At 40.2% G+C, this 22500-nt stretch overlaps 2 protein-coding genes across 6 annotated transcripts; one reads left to right on the top strand and one right to left on the bottom strand.

Annotated features, from left to right (window-relative positions):
• The first annotated feature begins 763 nt into the window (after positions 1 to 763).
• Positions 764 to 10417, top strand: ercc2 (excision repair cross-complementation group 2). The gene is made up of 23 exons (XM_048981249.1): positions 764 to 968; positions 1248 to 1347; positions 1440 to 1517; positions 1855 to 1917; positions 2130 to 2243; positions 2402 to 2518; positions 2825 to 2941; positions 3547 to 3670; positions 3754 to 3850; positions 3971 to 4104; positions 4342 to 4510; positions 5415 to 5533; positions 5640 to 5709; positions 6676 to 6745; positions 6866 to 6967; positions 7056 to 7119; positions 7297 to 7418; positions 8182 to 8274; positions 8472 to 8544; positions 8702 to 8772; positions 9072 to 9215; positions 9580 to 9723; positions 10011 to 10417. Exons 1-23 carry the CDS (start codon positions 964 to 966, stop codon positions 10101 to 10103), a joined length of 2283 nt encoding a protein of 760 aa, XP_048837206.1. The 5' UTR covers positions 764 to 963; the 3' UTR covers positions 10104 to 10417.
• On the bottom strand, positions 10232 to 21043 carry klc3 (kinesin light chain 3). 5 transcript variants are annotated; one of them, XM_048981259.1, is made up of 14 exons: positions 21021 to 21043; positions 20804 to 20820; positions 17525 to 17764; positions 16734 to 16964; positions 16291 to 16366; positions 15472 to 15697; positions 15293 to 15380; positions 14881 to 14982; positions 14430 to 14603; positions 13852 to 13951; positions 13431 to 13480; positions 12956 to 13086; positions 12751 to 12817; positions 10232 to 12549 (listed from the first exon to the last, which is right to left on the bottom strand). In XM_048981259.1, exons 3-14 carry the CDS (start codon positions 17729 to 17731, stop codon positions 12463 to 12465), a joined length of 1539 nt encoding a protein of 512 aa, XP_048837216.1. In that variant the 5' UTR covers positions 17732 to 17764; positions 20804 to 20820; positions 21021 to 21043; the 3' UTR covers positions 10232 to 12462. The 5 variants fall into 5 exon arrangements, with proteins under 5 accessions (XP_048837216.1, XP_048837214.1, XP_048837217.1 ...); XM_048981257.1 differs by lacking the exon at positions 21021 to 21043 and having other exon boundaries at positions 20804 to 21017; XM_048981260.1 differs by lacking the exon at positions 21021 to 21043 and having other exon boundaries at positions 17525 to 17750; positions 20804 to 21017.
• Between the last annotated feature and the right edge of the window lie 1457 nt (positions 21044 to 22500).

The following is a 22500-nucleotide window of genomic DNA, read 5'->3' as shown; positions in this document are numbered from 1 at the left end:
TACCCCTCTGCCTCTGATGTTTCAAAAACTAAATAGTTAGCGGGCACAGTCAGAAGACAGCTAGCTGGTTACCAGAACATGCTGCTTCAGCATCTGCTAAATAAGAAACGCATTTATTTAATACTTGGTGTAGTGACTGTTTGTGGCCAACAGGGGTCACCATGCAAATGGTGGTAAATGGAGCCGCTGGCAATAGTGTCACTCACAGAGCCAGCATTGAATTTCTTGCTTTTGTGACTATCTCTCTGAGTGGTGATTGACGGAAGTCCAAATATTCACATATGCATTCGACAGAATTTAATTTCATACGCTATTGAAAAGGGTCAGCTGGCTCCAATATCCCACTTTTTAAAATTAAATTTCCTAGAGGTTTACATACTTTTTACAATGATTCCTATGCCCCTGCCCAATTCACATAACCCGTATTGCTCACCGTTTACGCGTAAACCGCTGACTCTGTTTGTAAACTTACCAGAGCAAATCTTACAATCACTCAACACATAAAACCCATTAAAAGTAATGCCAGTCTGTACAAAGAGAACATGCATTGTTAAAATCACTTGACATCCTCATTTCATAATTTCACTCCACAAAGTAACCTACATCGAAAGCCATTCAGAGCTTGATTATTTAGGTCTAGCTCAAAACTAAATAGGGGTTGTACTTCCGTCGCACTTTTACGGACTGACATATACTCTAGCCACACAGAAGCGTTCAAATAAAGATTACCGTTAAATAAACCAATCAAATTAGAGGAAGGAGGGACAATAATGGAAAGTACGCTGTTCCTTGCATGCTTAGATGTGACATAACAGTGTATGGTATAGTTACAGAAATTCCAAAATAGAATATGTAAATAATTCTGGATATCATTATTAACTCTCTCTTGTTTTAATGTGAAGCACTGAGCTACAGCACACTGTATACGGGAATCGGAGGAGAGCGTGAGTGATACCAGCAAAAATGAAGTAGGTACTCTGTTAGCGAGAATGCAAAGTATTCTAAATTACAATCCATTGCCGTTATGCATTTTATAATTTATTATTTTAGTCGTATTTAATTGAACGAGATGGCTACGTAGCTGGCAAATTGTCTTATGACAAAAGATTGTGTTATTTTTCTCATCAGATATTTTGAAGTTGAAGTTTATCGAGCAAACCTAATATGCGTATCAAAATAAGAGTCGAGTTGGATGAAGTATAATTTGTGAATTTGTAAGTGTTTATACGCACTGCTGTTTTTCTCAGGTTGAACATCGAAGGTCTCCTGGTCTACTTCCCGTATGATTACATTTACCCTGAGCAATACTCCTATATGCTGGAGCTCAAGAGGACGCTTGATGCTAAGGTATGAAACAGCACCTACACCCAATTTGCAAGACACGTGCATACTGGGCATTCAGCGAAGGTTTTTAACGTTTCCTTTTTAAACTGTCCTAGGGACACGGAGTTCTGGAAATGCCTTCTGGGACAGGAAAAACCATCTCACTCCTTTCATTGATAGTCGCTTATCAACGAGTGGGTGTTGCATTTCTTTAAATCTTTGTAATTGAGATATAGTCACAAGCCTTAGCACTAAATATATTACTTAATGTCTCTGAAGTGTTTCAAACTTCTGCTAGAGAAAATGACTTTAAATGCCATTTTTTTTGACGAATCGTGTGACCAAAATAAATATGGTACTGTTTGTTTTGCTAACAAGTCACTATATACCCTACCATTTACCCTAAAAATAGAAGTCTGATGTGTTTAATGATTTTGAAAATGCTTCAGTTTCTGCTGTCCAAAACTGAACTCCTTAATAATAATAAAAATGAATATTACCTAATGTACAACCTCTTCCCACTGGACACAGACTTACCCCCTGGAGGTCACTAAACTGATATACTGCTCTCGAACAGTGCCTGAGATAGAGAAGGTCAGTACCCACACAGTCAGGCTATCAAAGCCATGCATTTGTTTGGAGAGAAATTTCTTGTACCAGAGTTTGCATGAGTTTCCTCCAGGTACCCCAGCTGAATCCTGCAATTCAAAGGCATAATGTCCATGGATCAGCCGTTTTGCATGAACAAACAGTCATTATATTCATCATCATAATGTTCGTCTTCACCTGTGTTTCCTCTTTGATAGGTTGTGGAAGAACTGAGGAAGTTGATGGAATTTTATGCCAAAGAGACTGGGGAAAACAGTCATTTTCTTGCATTGGCTCTTTCGTCACGCAAAAACCTCTGCGTGCACCCTGAGGTAAGGCTGGCTTGGTAGGATGTGGCTTTAAGCCCGTTTGGAGTCAGACTGGACCCTTGTTTTTGTGGTCTTTTCCTTTGGAAGCCTAATTTTTCGTAAGATTTCAGAATTGAGCTGTGTAGGGGGAACCTGACCCTGGAGTGTATCGTTTATTTTAGGTGAGCTCCCTACGCTTCGGAAAAGAGGTGGACGGGAAGTGCCACAGCCTGACGGCGTCGTACATACGCTCACAGCGGCAGAGCAACCCCAGCCTGTCTGTGTGCCACTTCTACGAGGTAAACTGCGCACAAAGAGATGCGCTCTAAAGCAGTGATTCCCAAATCCGGTCCTCAGGGACCATGTTTTTGCTCCCTCCCAGCTCCCTGCCAGACGGCCCACATTTTTGCTCCTTCTATAGTGCTTTTTCACTGCTGTTAACCTTTGTTGCATTATTACATTGCAGTCAATATGTATATTTTCACTTTTTACAGATGTGTGTCTTCTGTACGAAAAGTCTAGTCTGGGTTACACTCTAGTTCTTCTTTATATGTTTCTTGACGTGTCTTTGTTTTCGCTTCTCCTCGGTTCCTGTACCCTGGCAGGACTTTGATGCCATTGGCAGGCAGGTTCCACTTCCCAGTGGCATCTATAACTTGGATGATCTGAAGGAATTTGGCCGCCGGAAAGGCTGGTGCCCATACTACCTTGCCCGATATTCTGTAAGCACTTTTACCTTGTCGTTTGTAAATTCTGTGCAGCAGTCTAATACATCTAAAGTCTGCAGTTGTGGTGTAGACTTCTTTGTGGTGTGGTAGTGATGCTGGTGGTATAGTATAGCGCAGTACTCTCTATAGATTATAACTGCTGTTGCCTTTCACAAAGGGCAGTACCTAAGCCCAGAACATAATTAATTATCCTCAGAAATAGTGAGATATAATTGCACTCATCTTATCATTTTGCTGTTAAAATTGTCACGCATAAGCTCCACACTCGGCACAACATATTGCATATTACAATTACTTTAGCAAAACTAACAGTGTGACATATTATCCGTGCTACTGAATCTCGCGGCGTTGTGCTTATGAACCTGAACGTGTGAGCTGCAATTGAATGGTTTAGATTCTTTACGAGTCTCGCTGTAGTGCCCCTGAGCAAAGTGCTTAAGCTGGACTGCTGCAGAAAATTGTACAGCTGTATAAGTGAGTAAAAACGCTGCTTCAGGTAGAATAGTCCTTGAATGATTTAAATTAGGTTAATTTAAACAACAATAATGTATTGATCAGGTCGATAAGTAACTTATGTTATTTTTTTCTCTTATAAACAGATCATCCATGCTAATATTGTAGTCTACAGTTATCACTACCTTCTGGATCCGAAGATCGCTGATCTCGTATCCAAAGAACTTGCCAAGAAATCAGTTGTGGTTTTTGATGAAGCACACAACATTGGTAGGAAGGTCATGTTTTATTTTCCTCCTTGATCTGCGGGCTGTTTCACGGTGCAACGTGCAACCCACTGCTTTCACCCGCAGATAACGTCTGCATCGACTCCATGAGCGTCAACATCACCAGGAGGATCCTGGACCGCAGCCAAGCAAATGTGGAGACCTTGCAAAGCACCATTCAGAAGTATGGAAACCAGTCACATGTTTGCGTTCTCTGCCGCTGACTTTGGCTAGAGACTTCATGAATTTGTGAACAACATGTGAAAGGAAATCATGATTATCTTTGCTTTTTTTCTCTTCATAGAATAAAGGAGACTGATGCTGCAAAATTAAAAGAGGAATACAGGAGATTGGTGGAAGGGTTGAAGGAAGCCAATGTTGCTCGTGAAACGGATATTTATCTCTCCAATCCTGTGTTACCTGATGAAATTCTTCAAGGTCTTTTTTATTATATTTATCATTATTGTGTAAAAATTAAGATATATCACTGCAAATATATTTTCATCATATTTATTAAAGGCCAGTCCTTTGTCTTAAACATCCGCTTTATATCGTTCATATATTTCAATTTACTGCTTCTGAACCAATACGAAATGTTTTGCTGAAGCTACCAAAATGCATAAAATCATTAGCACAGAAGTCAACGAGATGGCTGCTTATTTTGTCGAAGCACAGAAGCCGTCCCAGGCAGCATCCGGACAGCAGAGCACTTTGTGGGCTTTATGAAGCGCTTTCTGGAATACCTGAAATCCCGGCTTCGCATCCAGCATGTGGTGCAGGAAAGCTCTCCACAGTTTCTCAAGGACATTTTCGAGAAGGTCTGCATCGACCGCAAGCCACTCCGGTAAGAGTGTTACAATTCACCCTCCGTATCAAAATTCAGTCCTTGTGCAGACAACAGTGCTGCGTAACAATGTCAGTCATATATACGGTGATCCTCTGCCTTTCGCGGAAGTTACGTTCCAGACCCATCAGTGATAGGTGAAAATCCGCGATTTAGAAAGACTATATAAAGGATTTTTTTTATAGCTTAAGCCTTAAAATACCCCTCCCACATGCTTTTAAACACGTAAACTTATTAAAACACACTTTGTAAACACATATATGTGGATGTCGGGCTAAGGATATGGGTGACATAATAATTATATGTAATTTGTATGTATGTATATATATGTATATATATATGTGTGTATATATATGTATATATATATATGTGTATATGTATATATGTATATATATATATGTGTGTATGTATATATATATATATATATATATATATATATATATATATATATATATATATATATATATATATATATATATATATATATATATATATATATAGACACACACACACACACACACACACACACACACACACACACACACACACACACACAAATCACAGGGAACTGTGGTGCGTTGGGGAAAAATCCACAATATAGCGGGGGCGCGATAGCTGAACCGCGATATAGCGGAGATCACTGTATTTAGTATGAATGTGACATGGGTCATGTGTAGCAGGGTGCCATGTTGGCTTCTACTTTGTAATAACAATAACAGCAAATATGATTTAATAATTCAGATTACTTAAGGATTTTTTCCACAGTTCTGTTTCATTAGGATTAACTGCGATCATGTATTATTTTGTAGCATTTTACCTCCTGTTAAATGTACATTATTTAGTTGTTCGAGATGGGATGGTTGAAGTTTTAGTACATTTCCTCATGACTCTTGTACATCTCCAGGTTTTGTGCCGAGAGACTGCGCTCGTTACTACGTACCCTTGAGATCGCCGATATCACCGATTTTTCCGGCATCACTCTCATCTCGAACTTCGCAACGCTGGTCAGCACATACAGCAAAGGTAGGGATCCTGCCCTTCACGGGTGTCACTGACCTGATCCTCTGCATATTTTTACTGGTTTTGGGGGTAAACAAATGTACCTGCAGCAATTATTTGGTTGTTTCAGGCTTCACCATCATCATAGAGCCGTTTGAAGACAAGACGCCCACCATTGCTAATCCTGTTCTGCACTTCAGGTACGATTATCCTAATCTTCCCGTAATCCGTCGTCAGCGTCTCTGGGATTTTCACATTCACACCGAAGGCAGTACCGTATTGACACATTTTATTGATTCCTTGTATTTAACAGTTCATACAATTTATTTCTGGCATACTTGCATCTAAGGAAGCTTACAGATTTGGGTTTAAAAATGGACCAAACCCAAAATTGCTAAATATTAAGCTTTCAATGGTCATAACAAATGGTCAGATAAGTAGCAAGAACAAAAACTGGTTTTGCAGTTTTGGGTTTGGCCTATTCTTTGCCCAGGAGTGTACGTAGTGTCATACAGTGACTATCAGATTTATTTTCGCCTCATTATTATTATTATTAAGATCTCTTTCTAACTCACACACTGTCACAGTTAATATTGTGGGACCTTTGGTCAATAAGACATCGTAGAAGGAAATAATTTCAAAGACGTCATTATTCATTAATGTAATGGAGAGTCTAAGAATGCTGCTTTGGATGTTTTATCCCATTGTTTAATAGCTTTGTTGTGTACATTACAAGACACACACACACACACACCCCCCCCCCAATCGTGAACATAGTAACATATGAGTCAGGAGCTGGAACAAGAACAGTTATTACTCAACTGCAATGAATTTTTAAGCTTCCCTCAAGCTGAAGAAAACTGCATAAAAGCAATGCAAATAACCAAAACAAAATAATGACTAAAAATAATGGCGGTAACAGATGGTAATTTAGTGCATGTATACATTCAAAATATGTCAGCAACACATCATGGAACCTGTATGTTGGATGGCAATTCCACGAATCTTTTGATTTGACTGTCGGACGTCTGCTGTTTCTTTTTATCAATATCGATCCTCGTTTGAGATTAATATAGATTCCTTTAGAACACGTGAAGTTAGAAGTGCAGTCATGATTTTGTGGTGCTGTTTCAAGCTAAAGGAATTCTGTATCTTCACATTCCAAGTTGCATGGACCCCTCTATTGCCATCAAGCCAGTGTTCGAACGATTCCAGTCTGTTATCATCACTTCAGGGGTAAGGTCCTGCCTTTGGGCCCAAAGTGTGGGTATGAATATGTTCCTGTTGTTTGACTGTCCGCTTAAATACATTATTATTTCATTTTCAAACACTCTTTGTGGATCTTTCTCAACTCAGACCCTTTCTCCATTGGACATCTACCCCCGTATCCTTGACTTCCGACCGGTTACCACGGCTTCCTTCACCATGACGCTGGCCCGCACCTGTCTTTGTCCATTGGTGAGATTTCATTGACATAGTGGTGCACATGCACGGATGAGAGTATGGAGTGTGAGATTAGAGCTTGTTAACCGAAGGATTCTTCTAGATTGTAGGGCGAGGAAACGACCAGGTGGCCATCAGCTCAAAATTTGAGACGCGAGAAGATTTTGGTAAGAGCTATTGATCTGTTTGAAAAATCTTTATTTTTGGTTATTTTGTTTAAAATTATGCAACAGTCAGTTTTTAGACTTTATTGTCTACTTGTAAGGAGGAAATAGTACCTGAAATCAGAACAGGTGAAGATTTTTTGTGAGTATAGGAACTACTGCATTCTGCCTGTCTTTCAGCTGTCATACGTAACTACGGGAATCTGCTCCTGGAACTGTCGGCCATCGTGCCCGACGGCATTGTTGCATTCTTTACCAGTTATACATACATGGAGAATATTGTGGCATCTTGGTACGAGCAGGTATGTGTTTCATAAAATACAGAGAACTTAAGAACCATAGTTCTGTTGAAATCGATCTGTTTGTCATCGAACAGAGTGGATTTACTTGATCAATAGGAATTCATATTTATGGATGAGATGCCAAACCACATGCAGTCCTTCTCAACCTTCAATAAATGCCTCAACACCAATCTGTTCTGGGAACAGCTGTACTAGCTACTCTGTGTTCCCTGAATGCTCTTTGTCTTTTGATTGAGATAGTTGTCGTCTTTTGCTACATTTATAAAAAGTGTTTTATAACCTGTAAATACTTGTAAGTCATTGGAGACTCAGCCTAGCTGGACTATTTAACTCCTTAACTGCTGTATGTTTGAAATGTGCTATTTGCCTCACTTATATTTATACAAAAGTGTCTATGAAATAAATGTAAACTAATCTGTATTTACATTTGGTACATACTTGGGCGTGGTCTATCACCAAAGGTGCCTAAATGATAAACTCATGTTTGATCACACAACTCATTATTTCTTCTGTGATTTGTTTCATGAATCGTCTGTCCAAAAGTCTCAAGTCATTCATTTTCACTGTGTATAAAATATTCAAAATTATTCATTGCAATTTAATTAACTATAGTTAACCAAAATTGGTACCAGACTTTCCATGTTTACATAATTTTATGTGCTACTGTTGTGATCTCCATAGCGTGAGGAACAGTATTGCGTTTCAGTGACCTGCAATACCACGTCATGATTCCTTGATTTAACGCTCAGCCTTCTGGTTCCAGGGAATCCTGGAGAATATCCAGAGGAACAAGCTGATCTTTATTGAGACACCTGATGCCGCTGAAACCAGTATGGCTCTGGAGAAGTATCAGGAGGTCAGTGCAGCTACGGGCAGCAGAGACTCTCTGGGAGAACATTTATTATTATTGTGGTTCAGACAACACAAGTGTATTTGCTGACCCCTAGTGTGGAACTCTGATTGGTGGGAGGAACTGCACATTGTGTGTTTGGCGAAGAGGCCTGAAGGGGTATGTTGGTTTTTTGTACTGATTTTGAGGGTGTATCCCTGCAGGCCTGTGAGAATGGCAGAGGCGCGATTCTGCTGTCAGTGGCAAGAGGAAAGGTGTCGGAAGGAATCGATTTCGGTGAGGGAACCTGGATGATGAGATCGCCGAAAACGTTGCCAGCGTTGTGCCTAATTTGTGCCAGTGTTGCTCCTCGTCCTAACCTTTTACGGTTCAAGAATGTCTCCATAAACTTGGCTATAAAGTACTTCATTATCCTTCTCTCTCTCCCCCCCAGTGCATCACTATGGGCGCGCAGTGATCATGTTTGGTGTACCGTACGTCTACACCCAGAGCCGGATCCTCAAGGTCCGTCTCAGTGTGTTTAGGAAACCCTACTTTTTCAGTACCAGGGTTACACTGAATTTGTCCGGGTCACCATACAGGGGCCACCCAGGATTCAGTTTCATTGCATCACAGGGTCCAGGATTATCCATCCTTACCCTGTCTCCCACCATATTTCAGTTTACTTCCAAGTCATTATGCTACCGACTTGCTAATACCCTGAACTTGCTAAAGTCTTCATGACTGTATATTTATATTCAAAATATCAAATGCTCCAGTACTATAGATGCATCTATTGCTTGTTACATTTTTTTTAACGTCAGGCACGCCTGGAGTACCTGAGGGATCAGTTCCAAATCCGGGAGAATGACTTCCTGACTTTTGACGCCATGCGACATGCAGCACAGTGCGTGGGCCGAGCCATCCGGGGGAAAACTGACTATGGCTTGATGATCTTTGCCGACAAGGTGAGCATGTATTCAGCATTAGACCAACTTGTAAAAGAATTGGCTTACACGTGTGGGTGGAGGAGGTGGAGATTTCAGGTGCAGAGAGTACAAATCCAGACCAAGACCTTGTTTCAGCCAATCAGTGGAGTGCTCTGTGACTGTGAATCTGTGACTCAACTGGTATGGATCTGTGCTCTCTGGACCTGAAATCTCCATCTCTGGGGGTGGGATGGGAAAAGACAAAAGCTTCTGGATCATAAAAGGTTTGCTTAACATTAGGTTGTATCCTGACTTACTTATACTTTGTCTACCCTGGGATAAACCATGGATCACTGCAAGCACCCCCCCCCCCAATCAATGCATCCATGTTTCCTTCCTCCAGCGCTACGCTCGTGCAGACAAGCGAGGCAAGCTGCCCCGCTGGATTCAGGAGCACATCTCCGACGGCAGTCTGAACCTGACCATTGATGAGACCATTCAACTGGCCAAACACTTCCTGCGACAGATGGCCCAACCATTCCGAAGGGTAAGCGGCTTAATTTCTGCCCACCTCCCACCGCGGAATATTGACATCTTACAGATTGGGCCAGGTGTCCTTCCTCAAGGGAAAGAACTTTTAATTCTGATAGTCTAGTAAATAAAAAGTAGTTCTCTGCTTATTTCTGTTATCTAACCCTTCCTTTCAACACTGATCTCATTGGCAATATGATAATCTGCTCAGTTGACATTTCCAGCTTTCTGACATCTCACGTATTTGCTTTGACCTTTGACACGATGGTAAATTTATACAAAGTGAATCTCTTCTCTTTGTAGGAGGACCAACTGGGCCTGTCCCTCCTCACTTTGGATCAGCTGCAGTCAGAGGAAATGCTGCAGAAAATAGCTCAGATTGCTCATCAGGCTTGAAGGACCCGTCTAGAACATAGACTGAAGCGCAGAAGTCTAGATGGATATGGTGCACACACGTCATTCCAGCAGAAACAGATGCAACTGTAATGTATATAGAGGCTTTTAAAAAAACTTTTCAGAAGAAATTCATATTTGAATCATATGATATTTGGAGTATTATGTAATACACACCGAATTTTGTCTAGTTGAACAAAAAGTTGAATCAGAGTAAAATTTTGTATCAGTTTTCAAAGATTGTTCTTGCACATGTTGAACATGGCAGCTCCAACCTTAAACACATTGTAACAAATGATAAAGACTTTTTTCCTAAACCCACTTCTCTAGTGCATTTTGTCTGCAATTAAATGAATCTTTTCATCTTAAAACTGTTTATATTAAAGTACTCTGCAAACATTAAACAGTAACCAAGTTTCCAGTCTAAATCAGACATATGAGCAGACAGTACTTATGACAATTATGGCAGCAAAAGCATTCACTTGGTGTATAACAGTATCTTCTGTTTAGTAAAAAATAATGTAGTCATTTTGATTAAAACTCGAACAGTCATTGTCCCATGAACCTACTTAGTGTTTAAAGACAATATCGGCAGTTTGAGTTGCGATCACTGCTGCAGTGAGATGCATTTCTCCTTAGTGTTTACATCAAGGTTTTACAGACCTGCAACCTGTATGTTTACAATTTTGAAACGTGTTCCCACTTATATGACTCTTCTTTTATGTTTTACTAAGATCAGTTATCAGAAACTGAATTCCTGCTCCTTGAAGTGCTACATATTTAACCAGCACAACAGAGCTGCTGAAAGCGTGGTTTGTAATATAATCAGCTTGTCTGGCTGTGGATTTGAAAGCTGGGTAAGCTAATGCTACCAGCTCTAGACATAGGGGCTGCCTACAGGGTTACATCAGACAAAGCTGGAGTTCATAAAATATGGGGACTATCAATATTAATTCAGTCAACTGAAGATCAGTATCCTGATTTAGTAATGTAGCTTGTTTCTGAAAATCATAATATTTTTTAAATAGTACACATTTGATGACTATGGGAAAAAATTATGTATAGCAATTTGCTTTGAGGATACGAGCATGGACAAGGAGTTAGTTTTACAGAAATTATATTGCAGATGATGGCAAACGAAAATAGACTTTGATACTACAATAAAAATAAATAATTGGAGCTGTTACTTTGAGACTTTTGGTACATTATTCCGTAACACTTGAAGAAAAATATTAACACAATGACTGCATTTTTAATGTACGAGTCAGTGCCAATGTGACTAAAAATACCACAGTGAAGGTACTAACCAGGTCATTTCAGTTTTATAGCAATAGTGTGTTTCAAGGGGTGCAGTGGTCAGGGAACCAGCTATTGCTGAAATGTTTGTATTGAAATATAAGGCAGGGATTCATTTTAAACTTCAAAAACAGACTGCTTGAAGACGAAGCAAATTTCATTTTCAGCCTCCCTTTCAGTTTTTAAACATTGTACAGTGTACAGTGTTAATTGTACAGTGTTAATTTTCTTCTCTGCTAGTTCGCTACCAGAATACAGCAAAAAGCATGTAATTTATCAAACTGGATCTAGTTTCTTTTTATTATTGTAGGCTTGAGATAATTGTGCTTTTTATGTCATTTTAACAATAATTTAAAAAATGTAAATATCAAAATATGTGTAAAATATAAAAAAGTTTGAGTTAAACTTTTCCTAAAATGACACTTACTTTGTTACTACTGAACTTAATAATGTTCATTCATATTCATAACGTTTTTAAAGTCATGATTACGTAATGGAATTGAGCAAAAAAAAAAAAGTAAAATGAAATTATTTGCAGAGGTGGAAAGTTCATGTCCAAGAAGTAAAAATCCAGATTAAGATTTTGTTTCAACCAACCAGTCACAGCCAGAGAGTATAATCAACTGGCTGGTTGAAAAGTGTTAAGACACTGCCCTTTTCCAGTGCTGGTGAATCTACCCTACACACAGTGCTGACATCTATTTTATTTTTTTTTGTTATTTGACCTACATGGTTTAGTGAACCAGTAGCACATGAAATTCAACCAGTGTGAGTCCACAGACAGTCTTCCCTTGCTGCATAACATTTGTGTTAAATAATCCAATCAGATTTACCCACACAACTGGCTTCTTGTCTGAGAAATGGGGCTGAATCCTGCATTTATCCGACAAGTCCCCAATGCCCCTGTGGGATCAGCACAGCCATTCACCAGGATTCTTTTGTGTCTTGGTACAGATAATCCAGTGGGACAAGTGAAGGTTTAGGAGATAAGTGGGTCTTAAGCAGGAAGCGGGCCACTCACAGACACAGGTCCAGGGTTACGGGTCCAAGGTTGCCAGGTGGGCTACTATCTGGTTCCAGTCAGGGACGCACGACGAGCCAGACTCTGGGCGCTGGAGCTCAGGTTCCGAGAGTCTGTCAAGCTGCTAAGACTCTGAGCAGAGGATGATAACAGGGTGATAACAACCAAACTTTAAACCGATACATCAAGATTAATTTGACATTTAAACATCTGATTGATTGTACTGATTGATACATACATCATTCAAAATGTGGGCTAACAAAACAGCAAGGATTACGCAAAGACAAGCTGGCCTTCAGACACTGGGACTGTGTGTAAGATCATCCTCCTTACCTGGGCTGCATCCTGGTTCTCTCGTACGCCAACGTTCAACACATTAAGGGAATTGGCCCTTTTCATTCTGGGGAAGAGGTCAGCAGAGAGTCACATGACCTGCCGAGTCACATCATATCCACAGCCATATCGAAACTCTCACCTGCCTGGAGAGCGCGTCAAGAATCGGTGAAATGAAAACGTATCCTTAATTCCTTCATGTTACCCTGGAGTAGGAGCAGTGGCGTCCTCCGTCCCGACTCCCTTCAGCTTGCGCACCAGCTTCTCGCTGCTCCTCCGGATGGACTCCCGCAGTTTGGTGAAGGAGCCACTGCGTTTCAGGCTGCCCAGTCCGTCCTGCAGGCAGAAACAGAGAAGCTGTCGGGCCTCCTGTAGTGCTGGGAGTTCATTAATAGTAGCTGCTCTGCAGAAATTAGTTACAGACTCTGTTGACGAAAAAAAAACTATAAAAAGTCTGAATTGACTTTACTAAAAGCCTCTTTTAAAGTCAGTAAAATGGTATTTTTGTCTAAGAGAGTTAAAAAAAAAAAAACACACTGCAATAAATGTGCTTGACAGATAAAGGATTTTTACATACAAGACAATTGGCTCTTCGCCTGTAAGGCATTTGTCCTGAATTAGAATGGAAAAGGTACTGAGAATTTCCCCCAAATACTGCCGTAACTGAAACAGAAGATTACCTGTCGGTAGGTTCCCTCTTCTGTGCTGAACCACATGGAGCTGCCGTCCCCTTAAGAGCAGAAGGTATCTCCTCACAACCAGAAAAACTGCCGTTACAACAACTCTCATCCTGCTTCCCTAAATGTCCCACAAAGCAACTTACAGTTTGACAAAAACCAAACTGTAAATGGGTGCGTCAGAATTCGACGATGCCGCTTCAGGGAATCATGAACTGAGACGCATTAATCCGAATTCAAAAAATTCCAAAACGAGGAATACAAACAAATTTAGAAATATACAAAAAATACACAAACGGCTAAAATTAACCTGTAACTAAAACAACAGACAGAAATAAGATGTTTTTTTTCCCTGAGTAAAAATGTGACAGAGTGTGGACAATAAATGCTTGGTGAATATATTCTAGCTTTTAGGTTTTTTAACCTTCGACTGATCCGAACTCCTTCTCATGGGCCCGGGTCAGGATCTCCTTGTAAAGGGCCTCAGCTTGTCGGTACTTTCCTTGCTTTAAGTAACAGGAGGCCTGTAAAGACCAAGATAAACGAAAAAATATAAACACAGCTTCGTTTTCATGATCCAGTTCTGGCCATAATAACTTTTGTTTCCTTACCAACATCCTTCAACTGTTGTCCATCCATCCATCCACACCCATCCATCCATCCATCCTTTTTCTGTAACCGCTTGTCCTATTCAGGGTTGTGGGGGTATGGAGCCTATGCCAGAGACTATGGGCACAAAGCAGGGAGCAGCCCAGGATGGGGCGCCTACCCATCGCAGGACACATTCACACACCATTCACACCTACGGCAATTTCGGTAACTCAGTTAACCTCAGCATGTTTTTACACTGTTAGGGAAACCCCAAACACATGGACCCATAGTGGAGACTCGAACCCTGGCCCATACTACCTAACACCTACCTTAACATCTCTTGTATATCGACTCCTCCAGTTTCAGCACCACATAATCAAACTCTCACTTGACCACTATACAGTCTCTCACCAGGTTATTCTTGGTCTTGGCCACGTTGGCATCATCTGGCCCCAAGCGGCTCTCGTAGATATGCAGGGCACGCTCGTAATACTGTTCCACCTCTTGGTATTTTCCTTGGTTCTGACACAGCAAGGCCAGGTTGTTTAGCTGTTTGGCTACATCTGGATGGTCCATTCCCAGCACCTGAGGAGAGCACGGCACACAGTATGCATGTGTATGGCTAGCACTATGGTAGCAATGTAGCAATAGCAACCTCGACAACAGGCTCAGCTCTTATGGAAGGACACTGCATTCACACCACTGCAAACTAAACCAAAATTGCTTGGCTGTTACGTATTAGGTTAATTCATAATGCTAGAACACAAACGGTTCCCCCAAGCATTAAACAATTATTTTAAGTCATTCGCTATCTTTTTGTACTGTGAGCTCTACGCTAACTGCTCAGTAGCCCTTGCCTTACTTTCTCTCTGATCTCCAGTGCCCTCTTGCACAGTGGCTCCGCCTCCTTGAACTTGCCCCTTTTGCCGTATAAAACTGCCAGATTGTTGAGGGTAGCCGCCACCTACACAGAGACCCAGGGACTGCAGCCTTAGACCCCTTTCAGGTTCAGAATTATGTCATTTACCGAGTTTTGTGTAACGTAAATCGTGGAAAGACAGGTACATTCAGAGCACTTAAATACTTCAAGATATTTTAATGGTTCAACAATATCAACACTGAACAGCCATGTCTATGGCTACCAGAGCATGCAGCAGCTCTATATTACTGCCCAGTGACAGCTCAGCTAAATGACTGAGTGCTGAGGAAGGGGGATTGAATATGCTGCTTAATTTAAGAGTACAGAGGTGGGTAGAGTGCTTGAGGACTCTTACTGCAGGGTGATCTATGCCTAGGGTCTTCTCCCGTATGGCCAGTGCATCATTCAGTAAGTTGGCTGCCTCTTTGTACTTATTCTGATCCCTTCAATGTCACAAAAAGTTGGTTAATGTCACAGACACATGGTCTTGTTTGCACTGTAGTAGTTCATGCAGTAGAGGCATTTTTGAGTTACCTGTAGACCAGGGCGAGGATGTTAAGCATGGTGGCCACGTCAGGATGGATATGGCCCGAGGACTTCTCCAAGTCCTCCAGAGCCTGCTTGCACAGGGGCACGGCCACCTCATACCTGCCCTGGGAGGCGTACTGGATCACCAAGTTATGTAGGGTACGCAAGCGGGCAGGGATCTCATACCCTCCCTGCTGGGCGGCTACGGCTGCGCTGCTGTGCTGCCGGGAGACTGGAACCAACAAAGGAGGACAAAGACACACATTTAACAGAGACAGGACATGAAATAATCTAAAGTGGGCTGGGAACCTAAAAACAGCAGGACTAACATCACATCAATGGCGATTTATGTTTAATACTGAGACACAGAGTCAAGTGCCACGTAACATTTCGGTCAATGACGGATGACATATATGGCGTTGATCCCATTAGATTAGAATAATAGTTAGAATTTAGTGATCAGTGGTCATTGCTGACACACCACAGTACACAGTGCACAACAAGGAAATGTGTCCTACAGTACGTAATACTTGATAATGGTAATCAACAACTATGTTACTGGTTCATGTATTTACTATACTGCACTTTTTATCGTTATTTATGCTATAGCATATAGCCTAGGTGTGTAGTAGACTATACTATCTAGGTTTGTGTAAGTACACTTTATGATGTTCATATGATGACAAAAATCGCCTAACATGGCATTTCTTAGAATGTTTCACTACGAAAAGGTAGGAAGCAACACAGATATCCAAACATTTACAGACATCGACAGTATGTCTGTTGAGATCCATGTTGCGATTCATGGTTATATGATAAACTTACTCTGTGACTGTTCCTCCTCTTCCGTAGGGAAGAGATCATCTAGGGATTCCTTAGAAGAGGCGGTTTCTTTGTCATCCTTCAAGAAAATTAGGATATAAATTAAAAATAAGCGGCACAGAGACACTGCAGGGTGGAATTGGGGTTGTAGAGATATGAGTGGAATCACATGGAAAGAGACACAAATAGTAAGTCAGTAAGTCTAAGACAGGGTTTCCCAATCCAGTCCTCGAGGGCCCACACCAGCTCCACATTTTTGCTCCCTTGATGCTCCCAGCCAGGCAGTCCACATTTCTGCTAGGGAGCTTGGGGGGAGCAAACATGTGGACTGTCTGTGGGTCCCCTGAGGACTGGATTGGGAAACACTGGTATCAAAAAAGATATTGCGGGGTGGGAAGTCATGTGACAAGGTAGCTACCATCGACATACAGACTCGAGACACTGACCAACGGTGACTCATCCTGGTCGTATTTTCGAATGCTGCTCATGAACTGCAGGTGCTGGTTCTGCTCCTCCAGGGTGACCATCTGCTGCTCCAGCTCCTGCAGCCGCTGCTGGGCGCTGGCCAGCTCATCGCGCAGCCACTGGTTCTCCTGGCACAGCCGGCGGACCTGAGCCCGCAGCTTCTGCTTCTCGGCCTCCAGGGAGCTGAGGTGCGCCGACAGAGCCACCATCACCTGTGGGTGCAATTAGATTTAGTCTCAAAATGGCGTGAGCTGAGTAACCTCAAAACACCTGCCGAGTTTGCTACAATTTGGAGAATCTCGAGGCCCAGTATAACAACTTTATCAGTAGACAACTTTATCTGGAAAGGGCTGGTGTGTACTGTATGTAGGTTTTCGCTACAACTCCATAATTAGACGACTGATTGGCTGAAGAGTCCTCAGACCTGGAATTGAACCTCTGACTTAAAGGTTAAGCCAAAAACTGACATACACACCGGCCCTTTGCGGATAAGATTGCCTGCTGCTGTAGCATAGGATAAATGTTTGGAAGATAGAGGAGCATCCACCACAAATCTACTGGATACCGTCTGCTGTAGCACAACCGTTTGCTGTTTTCAGTCATCTTTTCTTCACGTCTGGTCAACAATCGTGCTCAATCTTACAGCTTTGACAAAGCATGACACTGATACATCCTAGCAGTCATCGCAAGAATAGTGGTAAAGCGGAGTAATGCATATCGAAGTGTCATCTCTGATTAAAATCTCTTTGCGTGACCGAGCTCTATGGCTTACCTGAGCTTCCCCCAGGCCTAGCTCAATCCTGTCCAGTGACTGCTGGATGAGACCATGCTTCTCATGTTCCACACTGCCGGCCTCACCGGCTGGCCCGTGCTGCCGGATCTCCTGTAGGCTGTCCAGGAGGCTCTGGTTCTCTCCCCGTAGAGCTTCTAACCCTGCGATGACCTGCCGTGTGCCGCACAGGATGTCTTCTGACAACATGACTGAGCCCCACCTAGATCTATATGATCAGAACTGAGAAATCTGACAGGTGACCTTCTCTCCTGTTATATAGCACATGCAACATTCCACAAAGATTCTTTATATTGAATTGAATCTGTCTAACAATGTCTTTCATTTTCGCTATGCAATTATGAAGCATCGCGTGCTTCAATCCTGTTCATTCAATAGATCTTCATATATATTAATTTTATCACTGTGACCTTGTAGTGGAAAAGCAGCATGAAAGATGGATGAAACATGGACTGCTAGGCTCAAGTGCCCTAATTCACACTTACTCACAGTTAGCAGTGTTTTTGCTTCAAAGAGAGATTACTTCAATTAAAAATGTGAAATCTGATTAAAATATAAGCAGCAGTATCAGCTCTGTGAAAATATGCACTCATTTTCAATAGTAGCTATTATATGAGCTGCTTTCAGTGTACATGTAGAATATATGCTGTAATAATGAAAAAGGCATTTCAGGGCATTGAGTTCTCAACAAAACAAAGTTCTCTTGAAAAGTTCAGTGCCTTATAATGACGTGTTAGAGTCTAATTTTAAGTTCAAGTTAATTCCCGTTGAACAGCCGCTAAAAGTTGAGTCTTTCATTACATAATACATGCAATAAAAACTATAAGATGGTGGGACGATCTGATTTGTAAAATAACAGTACAAGAGGCAGTGGTTTTGTAATAGGAAAGAATATTTGATTCTTTGATACTGCAATGAGAACACAAAAAAAAATCACATTATAAATTTATGTGTGAAGAATGACTAATGCATAATAGGCACATACTTGACCCTTTATTAAAATACACTGTTACATGCCTGAAATTTACTGCTGTCGAAACAATAGATACACCATCAGGTTTGTTAGAGAGCAGAAAAATGCACACAAAAATATAACATGTACACACAATGTAACTGCAAAAGCAGGCCAAGTTTGACCTTGAACTTTTTTATTTTAAAGAGGCCGCTAGTTAATTTTTTTTTTTACCACAATGTTTCTTGGATTTTTGAATATTTATAATTTACTTGTTTTTTATTTGTGATCTTTGCACTAGTTGACTTACAACTAATATTTACTAATTTCATACACAAATTCTTGGAGACTCTCTAAAAATATCGCCTTTTCAGCAATGCCTAATATTAGTCAATCTGAAGCTAAACAGTTAAAAATCTGGTAGTTTGGAAGGAAGGAGCTTTATTCCATCACCTGTGCCTTCCTTCCATCCCCATTGTACATGATTTCATTTGTCATCCCACCAAGCGCAAGGGCTGTTATTCATACGCTGTTATTCATCTTTTTCCCCTCAGAAATCAGAGATGGGAACATTTGAAAATAGCCAATGTTACATAAACCCACAGATAGAGTGACAGAACCAGTTCTACTAACAATTAACCCTTATTCCTATCACAGATCAGATGTTCTAATTGAGTTCAGAAGGTAATAATTAAGGGTCTGAGAGTGTAGATTTGGGAGCTGCACAAATGTTACCTAATATACTGAGTTTTTGCGAGCATAGAATTTATAATATGGCTTATTTACACTTGTTACACGTTTTCGTCTATACCATTAATATTCCTTACGAGGAAGAATCACAATATTACAGATAAATTAATAATTATACGCAACCTAAGTGGACTGGGAAACGAGAGTGGACAAGCAACTAAAAAAATAGCTATTTGTATATCTAATCAGCTATAAATAAGCAAGTAAATAATGAGGACTTGCAAAGGATCGTCAACCTTGTTTGTACATCGCGAAAGAAGCTGCCAAAACGGCCCTCAGTCAGCAGAAGGGTTACTGCCCCCAGGGAAGCCGAAGTATCAGCCGACAAAAAGGATTCGGGCACGCAAACAAGGAAAGGGCTCATTGCACCTTGCCCAGAGAGCGAAGGAAAAGCTGGTTTTCCATTTCTACCAACCTATTATAATTACGTAAATTCAGAATGATCGCTGTCCTGGCGACAGTGTTTGGCTTCCAGTAAATACTGCAATGTTTAATTTATACCACTAAGTATATGCAAAATATAAGGCATCACTGTACACTTAACAGTCATAGCCTGGTTTATCTGAAACGACATTACGTTAACTAAATACGAACTAACTAAATGATTTAAAATAGTTGGCACAGCAACATACATCGGTACTGTGATTTGCGCAACAAATCTGCTTTGTGCAATAAAATTTAACTGAAGATTTGCTTAATCTCGCACCAATTTAGAGTTGCAGTAAGATCAGTTTTTGTAGCGGAATATATACTATTCAAGCATAATGGTAAGTGATGCTTTCCCACCCACTATAAATGTATAAAGTTTGTAGTTAACGTTAATACGGGTATCAGCAGAAAATGGCTTGTATTCATACCCAATTATATCCAGATTAAATAAACCTTGTTTGCAGCAGGCAAACTGAATCAACGAAATACTTACTGTGGGATAGGCATTAAAACTAAAGGGTCCTTAATAAGACTAAGGGATATATAGATTTTCAGTTTTTGAATAAGACGAACTGTAACACTTCATTGGTAAATTTAAAAGCATAACTTGCCGAGATGTTCACCAAAACTCATTAGTAAATGCTGAATCCGTTCATTGATGATTAACATATTCTAGGTTAGTTTTTGTTTTACAGATCGATTACAACTCAATCAATTACCACACTTTACGGATGACATTTCCGGGCCTACAAGGCACACACTATCCATGCTGTTTCTAAACTCTAGAAAGTCATCGACAGCAGAAAAAAAAAAAAACCTTCACAAATTTGACTAATTATGCTGTCATTTGCCAGCATCGCCAAGTTCCATTATAAACTGCATATTATAACTTGTACGTTTCAGGGTTTAGAAATGATGAACTTCCCTAAAGTACAACTGCGTGAGTTATAATTACACTTCTTAATAAATTAAATGTTACTGAATTTAATGCATATATAATAAACAATAATAGTTAAAATAAAATAAATATATATTTAATTTGCTTGCCATAAAAAACTGATATAGATAACTATTCAAATACATTTTATTTTGGTAGGAGAACCAATATTAACATCTTTATTAATATTTACCTGATAATTCCAGAAGTCTTAAGGATCCAAGTGTTTCGTATTTAAAATAAAAAATAACCCGCATGGAAGCTCCATTAAAACAACTAATCTATAAAAAAATAAACTATCGTACATACATATATTCGCTTATTATTCTTTAAAAAAAACTGATTTTATTAACATTCCCGCAGTTACCAAAACTGCCCTTGCGCTTAGATAGTGTATTATAAGAGCTTACCTGAGATACCCACCATGCACTGCGGCAGCAGAGAGCGGCGTCTTTGCCAAAGGCGCCACCTAGCTACAGTCTGCCGGACTGTTTTGATTTGCATTGGAAGGAACCTCGTGTTCTGCAGATAAATCATACAAATTTATTATCTTGTGCTGTTTTAATACTTCAGTAAAATTCAGGCATACGGTTCTGACTTGGCATAGGTAATATGTGGTTGGTCCTCATTTATATATAAAATTTATGTCATGGCAATGACATCTGATTAGAAATATACAGAGAACCTGCGGTACGTAATCTGTGATTAAGGCAGCGTTGTAATAATAAAAACCGCAGCGTAAATCGCGGTACTATAAAATATAATTGATGTATTGTATAACAGCGATTATTTAAGAAAGCACACTCATGATGTGCAGAAATATGGACAATGTCATGTCAACCATCAAATTAAATTGAATAAAAATTGTGCCAAAATACCTTTTTAAAATATTCAGTTTCTGTATATCGTGACTATATATATATAACTGATTTAAATTTGGAATATGCTTATACTGACGTCATCAAAACGGCGCGATCAGAATAATCCCTTAAAATACATACATCATTATTTTAGTGTCACGTATACGCCGCAGAATTACGACTCAAATATACAAATAAAGGGTTATTTATAGCGCTACACCTGTAAGACATTATAAACACCTTGCTTATGCAAACTGTCTATTATGTGCTGTTTGCTCAATCACAGCACCATTTTGTTCTCTTTTTTCGAAGTGTCTTAGGGCAGCGTGATAAATACGTAAAACGGTTCAAACCTTATTTCGCGTTTGTCGCCACAAGGCGGGGACAACAGTTTATGAAAGGCGTGTTTCCTGGCTGTTCTGGTATCAACAGTTACAGTAGCCTGGGTATTTTCGGAAACAGGAAAACTGCCATCGCCGTTACACATTTTACACTGTAGATTTTTTTTTTACTCTTTTGAACTCCTACTCTCAGTATCAGGTACGTTTTTATAATTGTGGTTTTACTTTTAAATAACTAGAATTTCCTCAACATATCTAAGATAGTTGAGATTCGTAGATGAAATACATTTCTTAAAATTGTTCTCCATAAAATACATAAAAAACATTACATTTTTTTTTGTTGTGTTACATTTTTGAAATATGTTATTACTTGATGCTACTTATCGAATATAATGATCTCATTGTAGTTTGGCTGAAATTTTTATGTGCTTTATTTTTTACATGTTTCAGCCAAATTTTCTGCAATATTTGCATAAGCTCTGGTATTTTAGGATAACGTGTGTAACAGACGGGCGACTCAGTGGGCAGCTCTGCTGCCTCATGCCTCCAGGGTTGAGGGCCGAATCCCTCCTCTGCTCTGTGTGTCTGGGGTTTGCATGTTCATCCTGTGTTGTGCGGGTTTCCTCCTGCAATCTAAGAATATGCGGTACTCTAACTGGCATGTAAATGTCTCATGGTGTGTATGCATG

The sequence above is a fragment of the Brienomyrus brachyistius genome, chromosome 17 (genome assembly GCF_023856365.1).
Source record: "Brienomyrus brachyistius isolate T26 chromosome 17, BBRACH_0.4, whole genome shotgun sequence".
NCBI lineage: Eukaryota > Metazoa > Chordata > Actinopteri > Osteoglossiformes > Mormyridae > Brienomyrus > Brienomyrus brachyistius.
Note: the sequence above shows the minus strand (reverse complement) of the source record. Positions and strands in the feature narration are given on the sequence as shown.